Source organism: Propithecus coquereli, unplaced genomic scaffold (genome assembly GCF_000956105.1).
Source record: "Propithecus coquereli isolate 6110/MARCELLA unplaced genomic scaffold, Pcoq_1.0 Scaffold569, whole genome shotgun sequence".
Lineage (NCBI taxonomy): Eukaryota > Metazoa > Chordata > Mammalia > Primates > Indriidae > Propithecus > Propithecus coquereli.
In genome coordinates, this window is record NW_012151607.1 from 623,155 (window position 1) to 644,177 (window position 21,023).

Consider the following 21,023-nt stretch of genomic DNA (forward strand, 5'->3'; position numbering starts at 1 on the left):
CTACATCCCGCCGCGGCGCCTGGACCCCAAGGAGCACAGCTACTACTACCGCCAGGGCCAGGTGAGCGGGGCTGCGGGGGCTGCGGCAGGAGGGCCGGGGAGGGGGCCCTGGGGGAGGGGTTCACCATCCGGGAGGGACCCTGGGGACAGAGCTGCGCCCGGGGACCGGGCCTTGCGGGGCTGCTCGGCCGGTAGGCGGGGGCCGGGGCAGTGGCCGGGCGCGCGGAGACTAAGGGGCCTGCCAGGGCGACTGCGGCAAGACGGAGGGCGGCCTCCCACCGAGGCGCCTGGACCCCAACGTATGCAGCTACCACGAGCACGGCGGAGGGGCGAACCCCTGGGGAATGAGGACGGGCAGAGGCGGAGCGGGTGTCCGCTGGGACCGGGAGCTGGGAGTCGGGACGTGCAGGGGGAGGCGGGGTGGGCAATGCTCGGCTGGGAACTGGCGTTCAGGGCCAGTCGGGGGTGGGTTAAAGATGGATGCTCTTTGGGGAAGGGGGGGGGGGGGGGTGGGGGTTCGGGGGCCAGTCGGGGGTGGGTTAAAGATGGATGCTCTTTGGGGAAGGGAGGGGGAGCCGCTAGGAGCTGGACCCTTGAAAAGCACAGTGACCACCACCAGGACAGCAAGGTGACAGCCTCTGCCCAGGATCTGGCGGAGGGTCGCGGGAACGCCGGGGTTGCCCCTCCTGGCCGGGCACGGGTCCCTCTGGGGTCTGTCTGCGGCAGGCCTAGGTGGCCCCGGAAACAAGCCCAGGCAGCAGTGATGCCCGGATGGTCCAGGACGGGGGAGAAAACCCTCTGCTGGCCTGCAAGCCGAGGAAAGCTAGGAGGAAGATCTGACGAGCCGCCTGCAGGGGCGCTGGACTGGAAGTGGTGTTAGATTCTGGCCTGGTCCCGGGGCCATGCGCTTCCTGGGAAGGACCCTGTAGGTCAGCAAAGGCCGCCATGCACTGTGCACCTCCCACCAGCGGCCAAAAGCTGAAAAAAGAAGCAAATTCAAGACTGGTCGGGGGTCATCTATTCCTTTCTTCTCGCCATTGTTCCTGAATGTCTCCAGTGTGTTTTGCTCAGGGCGCAGGAGAGGAGCGTCCTTACTGAAAAGGAGCACTGATTGGGGGCCCTCGGCCTGTAGGGATAACTGGGACAGGCCTTTCTTATCCCAGCTATCCTGGTGGCATGAGTGCCCAGAGAAGGGTAGAGATTAACCAGGTGGTTGGGAGGAAGGAGATTGTTCCCTCATGGTGTTAAGGTATTCCCGCAAAATGCCTCCTTCCCATCCTTCTTCCTGCCACTCCCAATCCCAGAGCCCAAATAATCCCCATTGCGATCAGGTCAGGCACACTGGGGTACTAGCCACACGTAAAGTGTAAGAGCACTTGCCAAGCGTGGCCTTACCCACAGAAGCATCATTTCTAGTTTAGACCAATGCTGTGGGTTGAACTGTGCCTCCCTAACATTTGTATTTTGGAGTTCTAATCCCCAGTACCTCAGAATGTGAGCTTATTTGGAGATAGAATTGTACAGAGAGGTAATCAAATTGAAGTGAGGTCATTAGGGTGGCCTTAATCCAATAGGACTGGTGTCCTCCTGAAAGGGGCAGTTTGGAAACAGACTGGCATAGAGAGAAGGTGGAGTGAAGAGACACAAGGAGAAGATGGCCATCCACGGGCCTAGGAGAGGGGCCTAGAACAGGTCCTTCCTTCACAGCCCTCAGTAGGGCGGTAACTCCTTGATTCCATCCTTCTAGCTGCCAGAACTGCAAGAGAATACGTTCCTGTCGTTCAAGCCACCCATTTCTGGTGCTTTGTTTTGGGCAGCCTTAGCAAACTAACACAGCAACCATGAACCTCAGCCTGCTGAGGGCGTTCTCTTGTATCTGATAGTACCTCTCTACTTGTCTTTGAGCAATATGGAAGGACAGAAGGAAAAAGGGGGATATTTATGTGGGCTCTGCCTTTACAACTCTGCATTAATTTGTTCTAAGTTCAACCCCTACCTTCCAGAAGGCTAATACGTTAGAGCAGGGCATGGGAAACTTTTTCTGCAAGGGGCCAGATAGTAGCCGTTTTAGGCTTTACAGGTCACATGGTCTCTGTCAAAATGACTCAACTCTGTGGGGTAACAACAGACAACACTAAACAAATGGGTGCGAGGCTGTGTTGTAGTAAAATATGTTTATTAAAAGAGGCAGCTGGCCAATTTGGCCCAAGAGGTTTCGTTCACTGACCCCCACATTAAAAAGGCACACCTGTGGCCCACTCCACCTCTCCTTCCAAGTGATGGGGTCCCAGTCACTTCACACCTCTGATGTCTCTTTTCCTTGGTTTGTTTGGCCCGGGAAACTGATTCTCTGACTTTGAGATCGTTTGGAATCAAGAGGGTGAATTCTGTTTCACAGGTCTTCTAGAGGATTCAACTGCACCAAAATTCATTATAAATAATTTCAAGCCCTACTTAAGCTGAATGGAAACAGTACAGAATTGGTTCTTATGTCAGTGCTGTGATCAGAATGTTTGTGCCCCTCAAAATTAATGCATTGAAATCCTAACTCCCAAGGTGATGGTATTAGGAGGTAGGTAGGGGCTTTGGGCAGAGAACAGGGTACAAGGGTGGAGCCCTCATGAATGAGATCAGTACCCTTATAAAAGAGACCCCAGAGAGCTCCCTTGCCCCTTCCTACATGTGAAGACACAGTGAGAAGTTGCCTTCTAACCAGGAAACCAGGAAACATGCCTTCACATGCCTTTGGTGTTTACCAAAGGACCTCCCAACCACTAGAACTGTGAGACATAAATTTGCCACTTATAAATTACCCAGTCTATGGTATTTTGTTATAGCAGCCAGAACCAACCCTTCCATTCAGTTGATTTCTGCATAACACACTTACAGCAGTTTGTTTAGTGGTTAGTTAGTAGCACAGGCTGAGGAATTCTGGGTGAAAATATTGGCTCCAGGTTTACTAGCAGAGGACTTGCCCGAGGTACACACACTGTCTCCTCCCATCTGTGAGGCAAACATGACCAGCTTCACAGAGCTCTTACGGGAATTAATGTAATTAATACGTGCAAGGCGGCACATAGTAAGCCCCATGTAAGTATAGCTATTATTATTATTTGCTTTCATTGGTGATTATTAGCATTTCCTTCACTAAGTGTTGGGTGCCAGTGGCCAACCTCTCATATCCCTGACCCCCACTCACTGTCAGAGATTAACACAGGTGAGGGCAGATGACATGGGTGTCGATCGGTGGCTTTTAATCCGCTAAAGCAGCTCACCGCAGGAGCCCGCAGGGTTGATGCGCTGAAGGCTGCACACTTATTTAAAGCCCCAGTTATACCCCTGAATCGTCAGACACATTTGTCATCGAAAGCTGCCAGCAAAAGTGTGATCAGCTCCGGGACTGGTCCCTGGGGCCTCTAGCAGCCTGGGCTTTCCCTGTAAAATACCGTTCAGTGGCAGCAAAGCAGATTCAGGTCAATGGTGTTTTTAAATTACTTTTTTCTTCTTCTGCCTTGTGCAGCATTTCTGCTAGTGAAATGGAAAAGCCGAGTCAAAGGACAATGCCTTTTATGAAGGTTTTGATTAAATTTCTCAAAGTCTAAGAGCTATATTAAAAAAAACACCCTAAGCAGTTTTAGAATACCCGTTCCCTTGTGCCGAGGTGGATTGTGGATAGCTCTGTCTTGAGGAAGCTTTGTTCTGAAGGCGCCACCTTAGGTTTGGTGGGATTAGCTGACTCTCCTTCTCTACGTGTGGTGAAGGGGCAGAGGCTGACTGCTTCTTTGTGCATTAAGAACTCTACCCCCCGCCACACCCAGTCACCGCATTTCCCTTTGCCAGGTGCAGCCGGGCACTTTATTAAGACGCAGGCAAAGGGGACTCTAAGAGCCTCCTCCAGTGTCCAGTGTCGGGGGTGCCCAATACCAGCCCCCGTGGGCTCCCCACATGAAGCCGCCTCACTCAGCACCAAGCACATTCACCACACACCCTGCCACTCCTAGGGGCTGGGGGTAACTCCGTCCCGTCGCTGATCTACCTGTTAAAATCCAGGCAGCTTTCTGTTATCCAGCAGACTCTGCAACTCACAGGCTTCCAGTAAGAATGTGGCTAGCCCAGTGCAAGGATGACTGCTCCCCACGGGCACTTCCTTTCCCTCTCGCTGCCTAGCTTTCTCCTCTCACCTACTGGGAGCTAACCTACTAGATATTTTACTTAGTTATCTCATTGTTTTTTCTCCCACTAAAATGTGAGGTCCATGAGGGCATCGCGGCTCCATCCTCAGCCATCAAAACAGTGCCTGTCTCATAGCTGGTGCTCCATAAATACCTACTGCATGAATGAATGAGGAATGAATAAAGGAAAAAAATGGTTTTTTTTAAACAAAGGGATACATCATTGATTTACAAGATTAGCTTCATAGACTCAATAGGATTATCTGCTTGTTGTTATCTGCGGCCTCAGCATCCTCCTCAGGGATCGTCCCTGGCAGTGGATCTAGTTGCTTCTCTCACTCTGTGCTAGTTGCGGTTTCCCTGTCCAGCGACCTGGCCCCTGGAAACCTCAAGGCCTGGGAGTGGGGCTGGATGTCTTCCTCCAGGGCAGGCAGATCCGCAGGGAGGGGCAGGAGGGACTGAGCCCAGGAACCGGTTTCCCTCACAAACCCACCTGCGAGGGAGGAACGAGCGAGGGGGAGGCAGGTGTGTCCTCCAAGTGGAGTCCCTCCACACGGAAGGAATCACCGGGGTGGGGAGTAAGTGTTCCGACCTATCATAACACCTGGGTGAGCAGGTGCTCTGTGTGTTTTCATCGTGTGCATATGTACGCAGCGCCTAACTTTTCTTTTTTTACAAGATCATGTTCTCACACAAAAGATTACACGAATACATACATACATATTTGCAGCTTGCTCTTTTTCATTTAAGAATATATCCGAGATGAATTTTCAAAATCATCCCCATTTAATGGCTACAACAAGCAAATGACACAAGAAAAGAAACAGCGTATTTCCCAATAGATTTGACCAAGAGGAACATGTAACATTAGATTTGAGTTCCAGCCCCTGTGGATCATCCTCTCTTCCTGCGATGCAAATCGCTGGGGAGGAGGGGCGAGTGGGGAGCTGGTGTCAGTGGAAAACGGAACACGATTGACTCCACGATCACGAAGTCTCCTCTTGGTAACGAGTCGAGCACATAGACTACGCAGAACTCGGAATCAGAGCACACCTACAATTCTAAACAGACACAAGATCAGAGAGGGGAGTTCTGTTGACTTCAGTTCAATGGTAAAAGATTCAGATTATTTGAAAAGTTATAAAAATTTCCCAAAACTTGTGATACTCATGTACCAGGAACATAATCTTTTCTACATGAAAACCAAAGAGAATAGTTGAGCATTGTCCTTTCAAAAAAGCTAACATTATGTCCTTGACAAGCTGCGGTCCTCTGAGATACAGAATTTCCAATACTATTAATATTAATGAAAAGTCCTCACTGAGCTTCATACACGGCTGAACTCCCAAGGAGATGCTCTGAATTTATCAGAAGCAAAATGAGGCCCTGATGAATCAAAGGAAACTATTTTGGATCAGCCTGGGGATTTTCATTTCGAAAGTAGTTCGTTCACCTACGGGCCAGCGAACAGTAACTCAAGAAAGCCTCGAGGTGAGGAGGGGAAAATGCTAGTGCTGGGAGGGGAGAAAATGAGCATAGCCCCATCGCAGTTGGCTACTGCACTGGTCAAGGTGGGCCAGGATGTGCTGTGTGGACAAATCAACCCTAAACCCAGTCGTGTGCGGGAGCCCGCTGTACCTGCGCACAGGAGCAGATTTTTGGCATTTCTTCTAAACTCTGCATTCAGTTGGTAGCCTCGGACTGGCCATGGCGAGAGTATTTTCACCCCAGAAATCAGCAAACACTACAAATCAGGTCCTTCCTTATCCAGAAAGTGGGCTCTTAAACACAGGTGCGCCACTGGGCTTAAGATGATAAACGTCGCATGATAAAAGCTTATTGCTTCCTCGCCCATAGCCTGATGTATGTTCTCCCGGGAGGCTCTCCTTAGTGCAGCGACTGGGAACCCAGACTCCTTCTTTTTCACGGTTTCACTTGCCAGCGCCCGGGAGACTTTAGGACTTTGGAGTCCTTTATTGCATCCTCTGAGTCCGCCAGCCAATGAGCGAGGAGAAGGGCCCGGAGGGCTGCCTGGGCGTCTTTTATGGGCCAGGCCTGGGAGAGGCGTTCACTGGTGTCACCCACATTCCTGACCCCAGCCTAATTGTGAGGGATACTTGGAATTGCATCTTCTGTTTGTTCTGGAAGAGGAAATGTGTTTGGTGGGCACACAGTATTATTCCTGCCATAATTACATTTTAAAAAAGCATAAATTTCTTTTCTTATTTCTTTTTTCCCTATAGAACTTACTTGGTTTACACTTGCGATGGAGAGTACATTTATATTTAAAACGGTCTGAAAGGCAGGAGAAAATAAAGGACTTGGGTCCCAGTCTGCTCAAAAACTTACCCCAATTATTTGTGTGTGTGTGTGTGTGTGTGTGTGTGTGTGTGTGTGTGTGAGAGGAGGAGCTCCAAAGGCTGGGAGGAGGCACTGGGCATAGACCAAGCCCACAGCTCCAGGGAGGTCCCTGAGCACTGGAGGTGGCAGAACAGTACTTCTTGCTCATGCATCCACTTGCATCAGTCATGATGAGCTAGTCTACGGTAGCAAACAACCCCAAAAGCCTCGGTGGCTTAAAACAAAATTTATTCTCAAGCTACAGGGCTCCTCAGGGTGGCTCTGCTCAGTAAAGTCACCAGCCACCAGCACAAGGCTGCTGTCATCTCAGCATGAAGCTTCAGGAGCTCTGGGCTCTGGGTCTTAGAGTCACATGTCACTTGAACTCATAGTTCGTTGGTTAGAACTGGTCACGTAGCCTCACCTAACTTAGAGGAGCATGGAGGACTGATCATCTGTGCAGTGAGGAGTAGAGGAGAATTGAATATGGGTGATGTCGCCCACCCAGGTGGTCTGCCGATTCAGTTTACCTAGAGGTGAGCGCGCTAGGTTAGGTCTCTGGCCCCGCTGCAGTCATCTTTGCTTCATCTCCATTCTTACTTCCCATCACAAAGCACCACAGACTTGGCGCCTTAGAACAGCGGAGTTGATTCTCTCACAGTGCAGGAGGCTGGAAGTCTGAAGTCAGGCTGTCAGCAGGGACGGTTCCTTCCAAGGCCTGTGGGGGAAGGCTCCGTGCTAGGGCCCCCTCTTGGTGTTTTGATGGCTGTCTTCTCCCCATGTCTCTTCATGTTGTTTTCCCTCTATGCACACGTCTGTGTCCACATTTCTCGTTTTAATAAGGACACTAGTCACACTGGTCAGGAGTCCACCCTGCCCCAGTATGATCTCATCTTAATTAACTACATCTTCAAGGAGCCCATTCCAAATAAGGTCACGTTCTGAGTTTCTGCGTGTTAGGGCTTCAACATAGGAATGTTTGGGGGACACACTTCAACCGATAGCACGTGGAGAGGTTCTTCCCCCAGAGTGCTGGCCACAGCGGTGTGGTGCAGTCTCTTCTCGCTGTCAGTCACATCCACTGCCCACCCCAGCCCAAACAATGGCTCCTCACTCATTCTTTTGTGTCACTGTACTTTGTGCATTCCTCTGTTATTCCATTTCTGTTTGGCTGTGGTTTTGAACCAATGGGTTTATTTCTGTTCTCTGTGGTCTCCTTTCAGGTAGGGACACCCCGTTTCTGTCCTAGAGCCTAGCACAGTGCCTCGTACAGGAGCAGACCCGATGTGCTGTGGGGGCTGGTAACCGCAGGCCTCCACTCCACTCACGGCGTCAGCCCAGGCTGCGGACCAGAGTGATTTCTCAGTATTCAGAGTGGCTTAAGGTCATGCTACATTTTAACAAAGGGGCAAAGGGAGATATCACAAAAGAGAGATGAATATTTTCTATTTTGCTTTGTTTTTTAAAAGAACATCATGAACGAAATAGAGGCAGCTCCTTGAGGGATTTTAATAGCAAAATACCAGTAAACCCAGAAGGTCTGTTTTGTGATAGCATCTAAGTCTCAATTGGTTTTTATTAATATCATTTTGCTTCAAACCATAAAGGGATAAAAAAACAAGAAAGATTAATAATTAAAATCTAAGAAAAGGACAGATTTTCAGTTTGATTGGGTATTAAAAATGGACAGTGACATTTCTAAGCGAGGCTTGCCTGCTTGCTGATGAATTTTTTTCTGTGCTATTTTCCAGTGATAGAAAAATTTGTTTTTACTCTGATAAATTCTGAATATGCAAAATCTGCACAAAAGAAAGCTGTCTGAGATTCTGATCACCCCACACCCACCAGCCGTGAGATTCGTGGTGAAGACTCAGATGTAACAGGCTCTTAGAACCTCATCCTGGGATCATGAGGCGGGCGAGGCTGCTTAGAGCTGCTATTCTATTGTGTTTTAGAAGATTAGAATGAGAAGAAATAGGCATTTTTTCCCCTGTAAAGTTGCATATTACATTGGATTTCATCAGTATAGGGAACTAAATGAATTCACATTTCCTTTCATGTTCAGATTTGAGTCCATTCTTCCCTCTTCAGTGTCTTTTCCCAGGATAAGTCTAAGAACCCCAGAGGGGCTTACCGAGTTCAGAAACAAGCGTCCGGCCTGATTAAAAGCGCTGCACAGGAGAAGAAAGCTCAAGCCCAAGCAGTCCCTGAAGGAGCTCCATTTCCCCTTCTGGTGAGGCTGTCCCTAGATCCGGGTGAGGCTTGTCACCTGCAGGGAGTGCCGCGGGGATTGAGGGGCCACCAGAAACCTCCACCTTGGCACAAGGTTCTCAGGGTGCAGGAGCAGAGAGTGCCTCCCACCGTGAGTGTGGCCACCGCCCAGGGGTTTGTTCCTGGAGACTAGGTCTTCATGTTGCAAACTACAGCTGTCTTCCCCAAAACCCACTGCACAAGGTCAGCTAGTTCAGGAGGTATTACAGAGACAACAGAACACCTGGATTATGACCAAGAGCCCAGCTACTGTCTCACCCCTTAAATTCCTGTGTGTATGTGTGGGTGGCCTGGTGGTAATGGGGTATCAAGTTATTGCTCTTGTCTGCCTGCTGGCCTCAACGGGGTCTGGCCAGGAGCTCTGAACCTCAAAGGTCTGGACTGCAATCTCTTTCTTTACTCATAGAAGGCCAGAATGCACCTCTGCAGAATTTGTCCTCTCCCGTCCCCTTGGAGAGGCTGGTGTGCTTGCACTTCCTTTGTATCACTGAAGGGCCCGGCGCTCTGGTGGCCCACCCAGAAAAGGTTTGCTTAACCTCTTCCCGCCAGCAGCAAATCAGCTTCTGTACCAACATTAGATATGTTAAAGATAATTGATATTTCTCTCATGCCTTAAAATAGTTTTTTAAAAGTTTTAATTTTATTTGATAGGCAAATGTCTAATTTTTATATAGTTAAAGTGATTGATATTTTCTTTGTGACATTGTTCCCACTGTTGTCATGTGTAGGAAGTCCCTTGTGGGTTTTCTTTTTTACTTATTTTTCTAATCCATCCAGAATTTACTTTTGTCTATAATGTGATGGGAAGAGTCACATAGCTAGCCAGTTTTCACAGTACTGAATGCAGAATAGTTCATCAATTCTCCATTGATTTGGGGTTTTTTTAATAACCCTATGAGTACATGGGCTGTCCCGAAGGTTGCCATCTGGAGACATGAAGGGCGGTTTGGCGTGAACACACCGAGAAGTTGAATGTGTGAGAGTGAAGACAATGACAAGAAGATGCTTGTGCCCGGTGAACTCATTAAATGATCAGTGGTGGCAGAAGCCACAACTCATGGCTGGAAGTTGTTTCTCTCCTTTAAGCCACAAAGAGTGACTCTGAACTTAGGCAAACCGGGATTTGAGCAGTGGTTGAATAAGTGCCTTGCATGTATTGCCACTGGAATTCTTAGGAATCCTAAAATAAGGATTCTAGCAGACGCTGTTGTTTCCCTTACTGGGTGGTTAATTGAATGAGGACAGTAGCCCCATCTGAGTCATCTTGTGGGCTTCCCCAGCAGGAGTACGGAGTATTGCATGTGACGGATGATTTGTGAATGATTTGTAAAGGATTGGCTGAAGCTACATTACGCTCTAGTTATTCCCATTACTATGTTCACAATGTCAGGTTATAAAAAGAAAAAAAAAAAAGAAAATAATAGAACAGTTATTCCCATTACTGCCAGGAGCTCTGAATTCCTGTGATCAGTGCGAATGGGCATTACTGTGTTTCCAACATACTAGGCATATGTTGTGCATGCTCTTCACTGTTTACTTCCACCTGTGCATCCTGCTGTTGGACGAAATCATTCGGGGGGAAAAAACAAAACAAAGCCCACCAAGCATAAGTGAGAGACTCGATGCTCCCAGACCCCACGGAGGCGGCATGTCTGGGTTCGCCGCTGGAGTAGCACAAATGATAAGCCTGACTTACAAGGCTGCCAGCCCCCTGAACTTGGACTTCTCAGCCTCCAGAACCATGAGAGATAAATCTGTGTGTGAGTCACCCAGTCTGTGATATTTTGTTCTAGCGCTCTGAAGGGACTAAGTCAAGTTTATTATTTTTATTTAAAGGTGTGAGCTCTAGCAATAGAGTCAGAGAGCAGGAGAGCTCAGGGAACAACCCCTGTCGAGAAGGGAGCAGAAAAGCGTTGAGAGGTGCTGTGGGAATGAATGCTCTTGCTCCAGCCTGAGCCTCTCGGCAGCCTGCTCTTGCTGCTGGGGCTTGAGCTGCTCCTTGCTCCAGGTCACAGCCGGTTCTGCTTGGTGAGGTGACCTTTCCTCTCACATACTCACCGAAGTTGAGAAACTATCCACGTCTAGTCTCCACTGGGGAGAGTACTGGCTTCTGTGCCCCATTGGGCCTCAATGGCTCAGCCTGCAAATAAACCCATGGCTTTCTTTCTCTTTTTATTCCCAGACAGGAGTTGTTTCCCTCTATGACTGCGTTTTTCAGAGGAACTTAGATTATGATCAGAGGTTGCACCGAGATGACAGAGAACACGCAAAAAGCCTGGGACTTCGTGTTAACGAAGAGGTAATATTAAGAGAGGATGTTAACAAGTTGTTGATAGATTAACAAAAATATATACAAGTATACCTCATTTTATTGCACTACATTATGCTTCACAGATATTGGGTTTTTTTTACAAATTGAAGATCTGTGACAACCCTACATCAAGCAAATCTGTTGGTGCCATTTTACCAACAGCACGTGCTCATTTTGTGCCTTTGTGTCAGCATTTTTTAGCAATTTTTTGAAATTAAGGGATGCACGTTGTTTTATATATAACGCTATTGCACACTTAATAGACTACAACATAGTATTAACATAACTTTTATGTGCACTGAGAAACCAAGAAATTGTGTGAACTCACTTCATTGCAATGGTTTGGAACTAAACCCAAAATATCTCCGAGGTATGCTTGTATGTGTGTGCATATATGTACAGTCATGCATCGCTTAACAATGGGGATACGTTCTGAGAAATTCGTCACCAGGAGATTTTGTCATTGAGCAAACATCATGGAGTGCACTTGCACAAACCAAGCATACTATACACCTAGGCTCCGTGGTACAGCCTGTTGCTCCTAGGCTACAAACCTGGACAGCAGCTAACTGTACTGAATACTGTAGGCAATTGCAACACAATAATATGTATTTGTGTATCTAAACATAAAAAAGGTACAGTAAAAATATGGTATAAAAAATAAAAAATGGTATACCTGTAGAGAGCACTTAACCATGAATGGAATTTGCGGACTGAAAATTGTTCTGGGTGAGCCCGTGAGTGAATGGTAAGTAAAGGTGCAGTCCTAGGACATTACTGCATACTAGACTTTATAAACGCTGTACACTTAAGCTACACGACATTTATAAAAAGTATTTTTCTTCACTAATAAATTAACCTTAGCTTACTATAACATTTTTACTTCATAAACTTTTTAACTTTTTAAAACTTTTTGACTCTTTTATATTAACACTTAGCTTAAAATGCAAATGCATTGTACAATTGTACAAAAATATTTTATTTCTTTATGTCTTCATTCTATAAACATTTTTCTATTGTTATTTTTTTACTCTGTAAGATTTTTTGTTAAAAACTAAGACACAAATGCACACACTGGCCTAGGCCCACACAGGGTCAGGATCGCCAATATCACTCTCTGCCACCTCCACATCTTGTCCCACTGGAAGGTCTTCAGGGGCAATGATACGCATGGAGCTGTCTCCTCCTGTGATAACAAGGCCTTCTTCTAGAATACCTTCTGAAGGACCTGCCTGCGGCTGTTTTACTGTTAACTTATTTTTATAAGTAGGAGTATACTCTAAAATAACGATGAAAAGTATATATAGTAAATACATAAACCAGTAACATAGTCGTTCATTATTATTATAATTTGTGTAATCGTCATTATTATGCCTAATCATCATATTATGCATAATTGTGTGTGCTAGACTTTTACACAACTGACAGCACAGTAGGTTTATTTACACCAGCCTCACCACCAGGTCATGAGTAATGCATTGAGCTATGACATTACGATAGGCATGATGTCATTAAGTGATAGGAATTTTTCAGCTCCATTATAATCTTATGGGACCATCATTGTATATGTGGTCCATCACTGACCAAATGTTATTTGGTGCATGACTGTATGTGTATGTATGTATATATGTGTGTACATATGTATATGGATATAGTGTGTATGTGTATGTATGTGTGTATATACATATGCATGTGTATATATGAATGTATATGTGTATATGTATATGTGTGCATATTGCATAAATGTACACATACACATGTGTGTACATGTGTGTATGTGTATATGTGTATGCATGTGTACACACGTATATGTATATGTTACGTATGTTTATGTGTATATGTATGTATATTGTATATACGCACATGCACAGGTGTATATGTGTGTACACGTGTGTGTGTGCATGTGTATGCATGTGTGTATAGTACATGTGTGTTTATATTTGTGTGTGTATGCATACATGTATACATGTATATATCATATATATGCACATGTGCATATGTGTGTGTACATATACACATATATATTCAATATCATGTTCAGTTGCTTTATGTAACTTTCTTTCTGCAGCTCTCCTCTTTCTGTGCCAAGAAGCTAAGATAAGGCTGCTATGGTAGTTCCCTCTATTCTGTCGTGCCATATGTGTATTAATTTTTTTGATTCTATTGTTTGGTTCTATAGAATTTAACAATTTAAGGAGAACAAAACTAAGATGTTCTTTTCAACAGATAGAACAAGTCTCTGCTTAACCTCTGAGTCCTGACTTCTAGGGAAGTTGGTCTTCTAGGGATGAAGTTGCACACACAATAATATTTCCCCCAGGTTTGGTTACCAAGCCGCCATAGCCACCGCATGTAGGGCAGCACCTCTTTTATCTTTCCACCATTTCCTGAAATGCTAGTCAGCTGCACAGCTGTGTGACCACCGGAACTAGCACAGCTCAGCGGGTGAGGAGGGCAGGGGGCAGCGCAGGGGCACAGGTGTGCATGAGGTTAGGCCCTCCTGCAATTTGGGTTAGACGCCTCTGTTGCCTTTCCAAACTCTGACATTGTCTTCACGAAGTCCGATGTGAGGATAGCACGTTATTAAAAGTCCGGTGCTGAATAAGTATAATCTTTTATACATTACACAGAAATTATAACGTCAAACCTTCTGCTGGGATTCCTATTTGGATCATGGAATTTTTGCCTGTGGTCGTTATTGTTTAAGAATGCCATCATGCCACTCTTAATAATCCTTTATATCTTGATATGAAATTAAGTGACAGAGTACTGTGAGGTGTTCCCATTTATGTCCCGGACATTGATGTTTTCCTATCATGTATGTTCACGTTAATACATTCCCAGTTAGTAGTGAAGTTAGTGCTTTCCTAACGAGAAGAACCCGCGGCTTGCGTTACTTATGTCCACTCCTATTTTTTGAACCCCTCCCATGTATTATTGGGCATACAAGAATGAGACAAAAGCCCTGACCTCTTAGAGCTGACATTGCAAAGAGGAAAGAAAAAATGAAAGACGAAGACATCACAAAGGAATCCCAGGAAGTGATTAGTGGTATGCAGGCGAGGAAAGCCATGTGAGGGCATGGGAAAATGGAAAGGACTTGGGGGGGCGGGGCGGAGGAGCCTCTGCCGTCTGATCCGGACCTGGGCGGGGGAGACGGGACAGGCAGCAGTGGAGCAGAGCGGTGACCAGGGGGAGCACGCGGTGGAGCAAAGCCCCTGAGCTGGAAGCGCTGCTCTGTGCCTTTGGGGAAACAGAGGCAGGGAGGGAAGGGGAGCCCGCAGGAGGAGGGGAGGGAGGGGCCGGACAAGGACAGGAGTCTGGAGTCAGGGGGTACCTGGCGCCCAGGAGGGTTCCCAGCGGAGGGTCCCGCTTGGCCCACTTTGGTGGGACGCAGGGAGAGCGCGCGCCCGGAACCGGGCTGAGGGATGGGTTAGCGGTGCAGGTGACGCTGTGCACGCCAGTGATGTGAAGTGTTTCGATAACCCTCACCAGGAGCAGGAAAGGCCCGTGGGCGTGCTGACGTCTTCTGTCTACGGGAGGCGCATCCATCAGCCCGTTGAGCCGCAGAACCGGGACCACCGCCGCGCCAATCACGTGCGGGCCGACTTCTACCGGAAGAACGACATCCCCAGCCTCAAGCCGCCCGGCTTTGGGTACATTGGGCCAGCCTGAAGCGATCCCTGTGGCCCGCAGGGCATGTCAGGTGCCCCCTGGCAAGCAGGACGGCTCCTGCAGCCTCATTCATTTCCCATTTTCATGCCGTTTAGGAGCTGCATGCAGTGTTGCTTCCCTTGCATGTTGACCGTGGGAGGACAAAGGGGCAGCTTTCCCTGAGGCCGCCTTGGCTAAGAACCTGGCCAAAGGCCTTTAATACATATTAAGAATATCTAATGTGTTGGTTTTCATCTGAAATTATTTCAGACTAAATGATACTGGAAACTGCTTCATTGTGAGCACCCGAACAAAATGCATGCTTTGTTCCCACTTGACAATGGTCCTGTTGGTTGTGTTCACTGGCTCTACGTTTGCGAAGATTCTTAGGGGAGGGGCCCACAAGAGTGTTGTGCAGTCACTTTTCTTCACAGTTATGGAAACTCCTTCATTGTGAGCACCTGAATAAAATGCATGCTTTGTTCCCACTTGATAACTGTCTGGTTGGTTTTGTTCACTGGCTCTACAGTTTGCAAGGATTCTTAGGGGACGGGCCCACAGGAGTGCTGTGTAGTCACTTTTCTTCACAGTTATGGAAACTGCTACTGCCTGATAACACAAACGACCTGCACAGGTTCCTTTCTCCAAGAGGAGATATAATCAAAATTGCCTTTCGGCACAATTGAACTCTAGATACTACATTTTTGTTTTGCCAGAGGTCTGAGACACCAATAACAGAAATCTGCACGATTGGGAACAAAAACCCTAGTAGGGATGGGTGGCCTGGGTGGCCAACGATATTGGCTGTGACTCCTCAAGGAAGAAGCAGTCAAGGGTCAGGGGAAGAGACTGGACAGACTGGCTCTTGCATTTTCTCCAGGTGGTCCAGGGCAAGTTATTTCATCTGCTTGAGCTGACATTTCCTTAACTTAAAGTGGAACTTCCAAACCTGGAAGAGTTTGTGTGGGAATTCATGAGTACAGTCATAATACAGGCACAGTTGTGCACACTACCCAGCTTGCTTTTAACCTGACTTGTAAATGTTTACTTTGGAGATAATCTGAAACTTATTTAAGTATTAAGAAATCAACTATATTTTTAATGAATGGATCCCTTGAAAGAAATCATCTCTCATCAACCATGCTTAAATTCCCCACAGTTTAGCAGTGAATGGGCAGGTGGTCTAATTAATTTCAGTGGTGATTCCTTCATTATTGTTTTTATTGTTTTGTATCTGCAAGGAGGACTCTGTACAATTGCAAGGCTGAGTGACTCCTAAATATTTCTTTATTTTTAAAAAACAGTTTTTCAGTGTAGGTGACCTTTTTTTTTGTCAAACAGTAGTAGTTTATTTGGAATACCTTTGGGTGCATCATATCACATTTATGACAACATAGTAGAAATTATATAAAGTTTGGGTTATAGAAATTTTTATACATTATTCTTTAGTCAGTCTTGGTTTCAACAAAGCCAAGACATCGGTGACTGCAATAAACTAATGTCAAGGGAACTTATTTTAATTTCCCTTAACTCAGACCCTGCTCCCTTGACTTCTACTATATACTTATTTTCAAAAAGCAGGGCTGAAATCAGGCAAGGTTTCAAAAGATCTCACATTTGTTAGGCAGTAAGAGAAAATTAAATGTATTTCTCCTGGCATCCCAGCTTTTACAATTTGAAGCCAATCTTGTAAAAGAGAACATATTAGAATATGATTTTTAGAGATTGCAGTCTTGGTGTGTTGCCCAGGCTGGTTCTGAACTCCTGGCTTCAAGCCTCCTCCCACCTCAGCACCCTGAGTAGCTGGGATTACAGGTGTGCACCACTGCACACAGCTGGAATGTGTTTCGATTTATCACATTTCCACTGCTGGCCCATGGTGTTCCTTGATTATTAGATTTATCTAGAGCAAAGGAAAGCAAATGGTTGCTGCCTTTAGGAAAGCACATTGAGTTGGAAAAAAAGAATAACATAGAGGATTGATGACAAAACTCAGACATGCTAAACAAGTATGTTAAAACTGGGGTTTTAAGGGACTGGACTCAAGGTGTTTTCCATGAGAGAAGACTTCCTGTGAGACTTAAGGTGAAGGAGAACTTTGAGGAGGGATTTTTACTTGACGGCAATGGCACAGGAAGCTGGGATGATGGAGCACATTGCGAGTCCTCTGACTGGCATTTTGCTTTGTTTTGAGAGACAGGGTCTTGCTCTGTTGCCCAGGCTAGTGATCATAGCTCACTGTAACCTTGAACTCCTGGGCTCTCATGACCCTCCTGCTTCAGCCTCCTGAGTAACCAGGACTACAGATGCACTCCATTGCACCCAACTAATTTAAAATTGTTTTTGTAGAGATGGGGTCTCATTATGTTTTCAAGGCTGGTCTTGAACTCCTGGCCTCAAGCAATCCTCTTATCTCTGCCTCCCAAAATGATGGGATTATAGGTGTGAGCCACTGCGCCTGGCTGGGATTTGCATTCCTAACAAATTCCCAGGTGATGCCAATGCTGCTAGTCTGGGACCACACTTGGAGAGGTCCATGTATGCAGAGAGCTTTGCACAGTAGATTCTGAAAATGACTTTGATTGCTTTTAACAATCTATTATTTGGTAAGACTGGTGATATAGATTTGGGAAATAACAATTCTTCCTTTCAGTTCTGTTTACCACAAACCCAAGTTCAGTGCATCTCATGGGGAAGTGGGAAGGACTCCCCCATGAAATTATGAAAATTTGGTGAATCACCCAGCTGTGGGTTTCACCAAGGGCAGGTGACCTAAAGCGATCTGAGGATGAGCACTGTAGGATGAAAGAGAGAAAAAATCCACCAGGTGATCCTCTGATCATACTTTCAGATTATACATGAGGCCAGATTGAACTCACTAAAGCCCTATGGCATCCTAGTCCAGATTGCAGTCAGAGGGAAGAGAGATGCTCTTATAATATTTCTCTTGCTTCAATCACCTTTTTGGAGATTTAGGTGTATTAAGGCCAATGCTCAGTTGTGATTCCAGGTTAAAAAAGTTCCTGATTGAGGCAGAAAATTGAACAAATCATGCTCTATTCATACCTCGGTGATGAAGGACAGTTACCGGTTTCGATAAGCACTTTTAACTGAGTATGAGTGCAGGTCCCGGCACAGCAGCTGTGTCTGTGCTGAGAATGTGCCGGCAGGAGTGAGCCCCAGGTACCTGCAGGTTCTCTCCCCGTCATTAGCTCATTTAATCACTGCCCGATCCCATGAGCTACCTCTGAGAAAGACACTCCTAAGAGGAGTTAGGAGATGTGTTCAAAGGCACACAGCTAGTAAAAATCAGAACCAGGAATCAAACTGGGGACTTGTGCCTCAAGTTCGAGTTCCCACTAATGAACTGCTCCCTGAGGGACCGTTTGGGCGCGCTGCCTCTCACAGATGCCTGTCTTTAGCTGTAAAAAGAAACCAAGTTTGCCCAACAGGGCTGTTATTTGCAGTTTTGCTTTTAAACATTGGATTACACACGATTGCTCTATTTTTCACCATTTGGCAAAGTATCATTTCTTTATGTTAAAAGAAAAAAAAAACAAACAACTTCAGTGTTAGATTTACAAGAACAAATTCTTCTAGGTCTTCTATCTTTAAAAACGCATAAACATTGGCTCTGTGTCTTCTTCAGCCTTCTCAAACAGAACAGGCAGCTTGTGGGACTTAGCACTTCTCTCGTTTAGTTCGCATTGTTGTGATTACTGATTTACATAGCTGGTTCCAAATTATTCTTATGCAGTCTGCGTCTGGTAGCTCTAGCAAGGCATTCCTGTAGACAGGATTACAGTAGATGGAGGGACTACTGCTGCTCACAGAGCATCTTTTTACTATTAAAATATTCTTTCCCTAAAAGTGTTCTCTGGAGATACCAAAATTAACATCAGACCACTAGATACATCGAGCGTGCTTGCTAGCCTTCCAGAGAGCTGTGCAATCGACTATTTGCATCACACGCTTTGTGCCGATCTGAATTATTTAAGAATATCTCAATATTGGCTTCTGGAGAGCTCTTTCTGAAACAACTGTCAAAAGGGAGAATGGATGAGAAATAAACTTTAATTCTGCAAGAAACCACAGGAGAAAGAAGAAAGGAAAACGAAAGATACAGACACTATAAATCAAAGTACATAAAACTTTTAATGAATTAACCTTACAAAAGACAAATGGCATCAAAACATCAGACGAGTTTGGTACAAAACTGGTCCTAGGCTGTGAGGACTAATCCTGGTGATCGATGGCAACGTGCGGCTGGCATGAGACACACAGAGCAAAGGGACAAGAGTCACGGGTCCCAGTGGGGCCCTTGGATGGCCACTGGCAATGGGACCCGTGAGTGAGCACAGACTCTATGTGGGGTGACAGAATCAACTTATTCACAAATACTGTGTGTTTGAATATCAGACTAGCGGATGCGTTTGGCGAGCTACCATATTTTCCAGAAAAGAACATGCACCAGAAGATAATATACACCCCCTAGTTTTATTGCCTTAAGAATTTTTGTTTGTTTCACCTCTCTCCTCTTTATTAGTTCTCTGAATGCTTTTCTTTCATCACGCGAGCTCCTTTTTCCTTTTGCTTAGGAGTAAGCACAGTGCAAGTGGCAGAACAATCTGGGCACACATCAGACACCAAACGGTATGCCACTGGGTCACAGGAACTAGTCTGCAAAGGCTCCATAGGACATGTGAACAGAGCACACACATCAAAAACAGGGACAAAAGTTGCAGTCAGAAAGTACGTGGTACCTTCCCGAAAATACAGTCTCTTGCCAAAACGAAGGCCACTCTTCAGGATGCCAGGTTGCTCTGGGAAAGAGACCTCGACATTTCTGTGTTTACAAAGTACGTCTTCAGGTCTCCCTTTCCTTTCACGTTGATGATTCCTCGACAGGTGCACGTGTACCCGAGCGTCTGCAGGATGAGGCTCGTTTCCTCGGTGACCTGGAAGCCACACGAACAAATGAAAATGTGTTTAGTGCCCAAGTTAATCCGACCCATATGACACAAGGATAAAGAGCCGCAAAAGCTTCGTGCTCTTTGATCCCGTAATTCCACTCCCGAGAAATCAGTAGACAGAACGATCCACAGGAAAAAAAAGTTTTATAAGGACAATAATGTTGAATTCAGTCCTGCAATAGCAAAAAAACCAGCAACAACTTAAACTTCAACTAGTCTCCAGGGTTAAGTAAACTATGGCGTTACTGTGATCGGTATCATGCGTGAGACAATGGACTCATGTTGAGTCATTTCTCCCAAAAAAAGAATTGATCCAGCTGTGATTTCAACATATGTACTCACATGAGAGACTTGGAGAAAAGAAAGTAAATCAAAATACGCTGGAGTGGTGGGATTTTGTATGATGTTTACAAATGGTCATGAATGTCACAGTTTGTGAAATAATAATGAACATTAATAATAGACTTTAATATAGATGGGAGAAACACCCTGAGAAGAAGCAACTTCAGCTCCTGCAAAGGGCCACATCTTTCAGGTTTGAGGCACATGAATAAAGTGACTAAAACTAAAAGAACCGCAGGAATTTGCACGAGCATTAGTATGAGCACGGCGCTCTCAGCTGAGTCTTAAAAGCCTCCTCACTCCCCTGCGTGGACAGGGGATGCTAATAGGGGTCCCTCCTTGTGCCCCACCAATGTGACATGATTCCTTATTTCCTGCCATTGCACTGTGTCGTGTCTAGGATGGCCAGATGGCAGTGAAACCGCCTGCGTGCCATGGTTTCCATCTCCGGTGGAGATGCGCTGTCCTGTTCCGAGCCTCATGCCTGAGCGCGTGCTGTGCTTTCCTAGGGAGACTCGGCCTGCCTGGGACCCACCTGCATGAGTGTCGGGGGAGCTGCAAAGGTGTTTTCTCCAGCAGAGAATGGGGAGGTGCCTGGGCGCCCCGCCCCCGTCAGTAACCTGCTCCTCCGTCCAGACTCCCCAGGAGTATCTGGGGTCTTGCGCAGGGAGGGAAGGAGCTGTTTCACAGACAGCCCTGGGAACAGTTATGGAAGCTGTAAAATTGGCGCGTAGGAGGAGGGATCTCCTCCCACTTCGTCACAGAAGGCCACCTGGCATGGCTGCCACGGGAGTACCTGAGAGACCCTGACCACCTCAGCCATGTGGGGGACACAGCTGTGCCAGGCAGGTTTGGCAGGGCTGGGCAGCTTGCGAACCACACAGCAGTGTCACAACACAAGTTCGGTTTTGGTGTGGCCGGGGGCTGGTGCAATGGTGGGGGCTGGGCGGGGGCCATGCC

At 46.5% G+C, this 21,023-nt stretch overlaps 2 protein-coding genes across 2 annotated transcripts in view; one reads left to right on the forward strand and one right to left on the reverse strand.

The window, feature by feature from the left end:
* The window catches only part of LOC105821323 (chromosome unknown open reading frame, human C5orf49), a 15,443-nt gene extending 628 nt beyond the window's left edge, over positions 1–14,815 (forward strand). Inside the window, exons 2-3 of the mRNA XM_012658017.1 lie at positions 10,966–11,082; positions 14,590–14,815. Coding sequence (XP_012513471.1) covers positions 10,966–11,082; positions 14,590–14,769 — 297 coding nt within the window. The 3' untranslated portion in view covers positions 14,770–14,815. The remainder of the gene's footprint in view (positions 1–10,965; positions 11,083–14,589) is intronic.
* A 4,069-nt stretch (positions 14,816–18,884) lies between these two features.
* The window catches only part of ADCY2 (adenylate cyclase 2 (brain)), a 180,664-nt gene continuing 178,525 nt past the window's right edge, over positions 18,885–21,023 (reverse strand). The window contains exon 21 of the mRNA XM_012658016.1: positions 18,885–19,706. Coding sequence (XP_012513470.1) covers positions 19,554–19,706 — 153 coding nt within the window. The 3' untranslated portion in view covers positions 18,885–19,553. The remainder of the gene's footprint in view (positions 19,707–21,023) is intronic.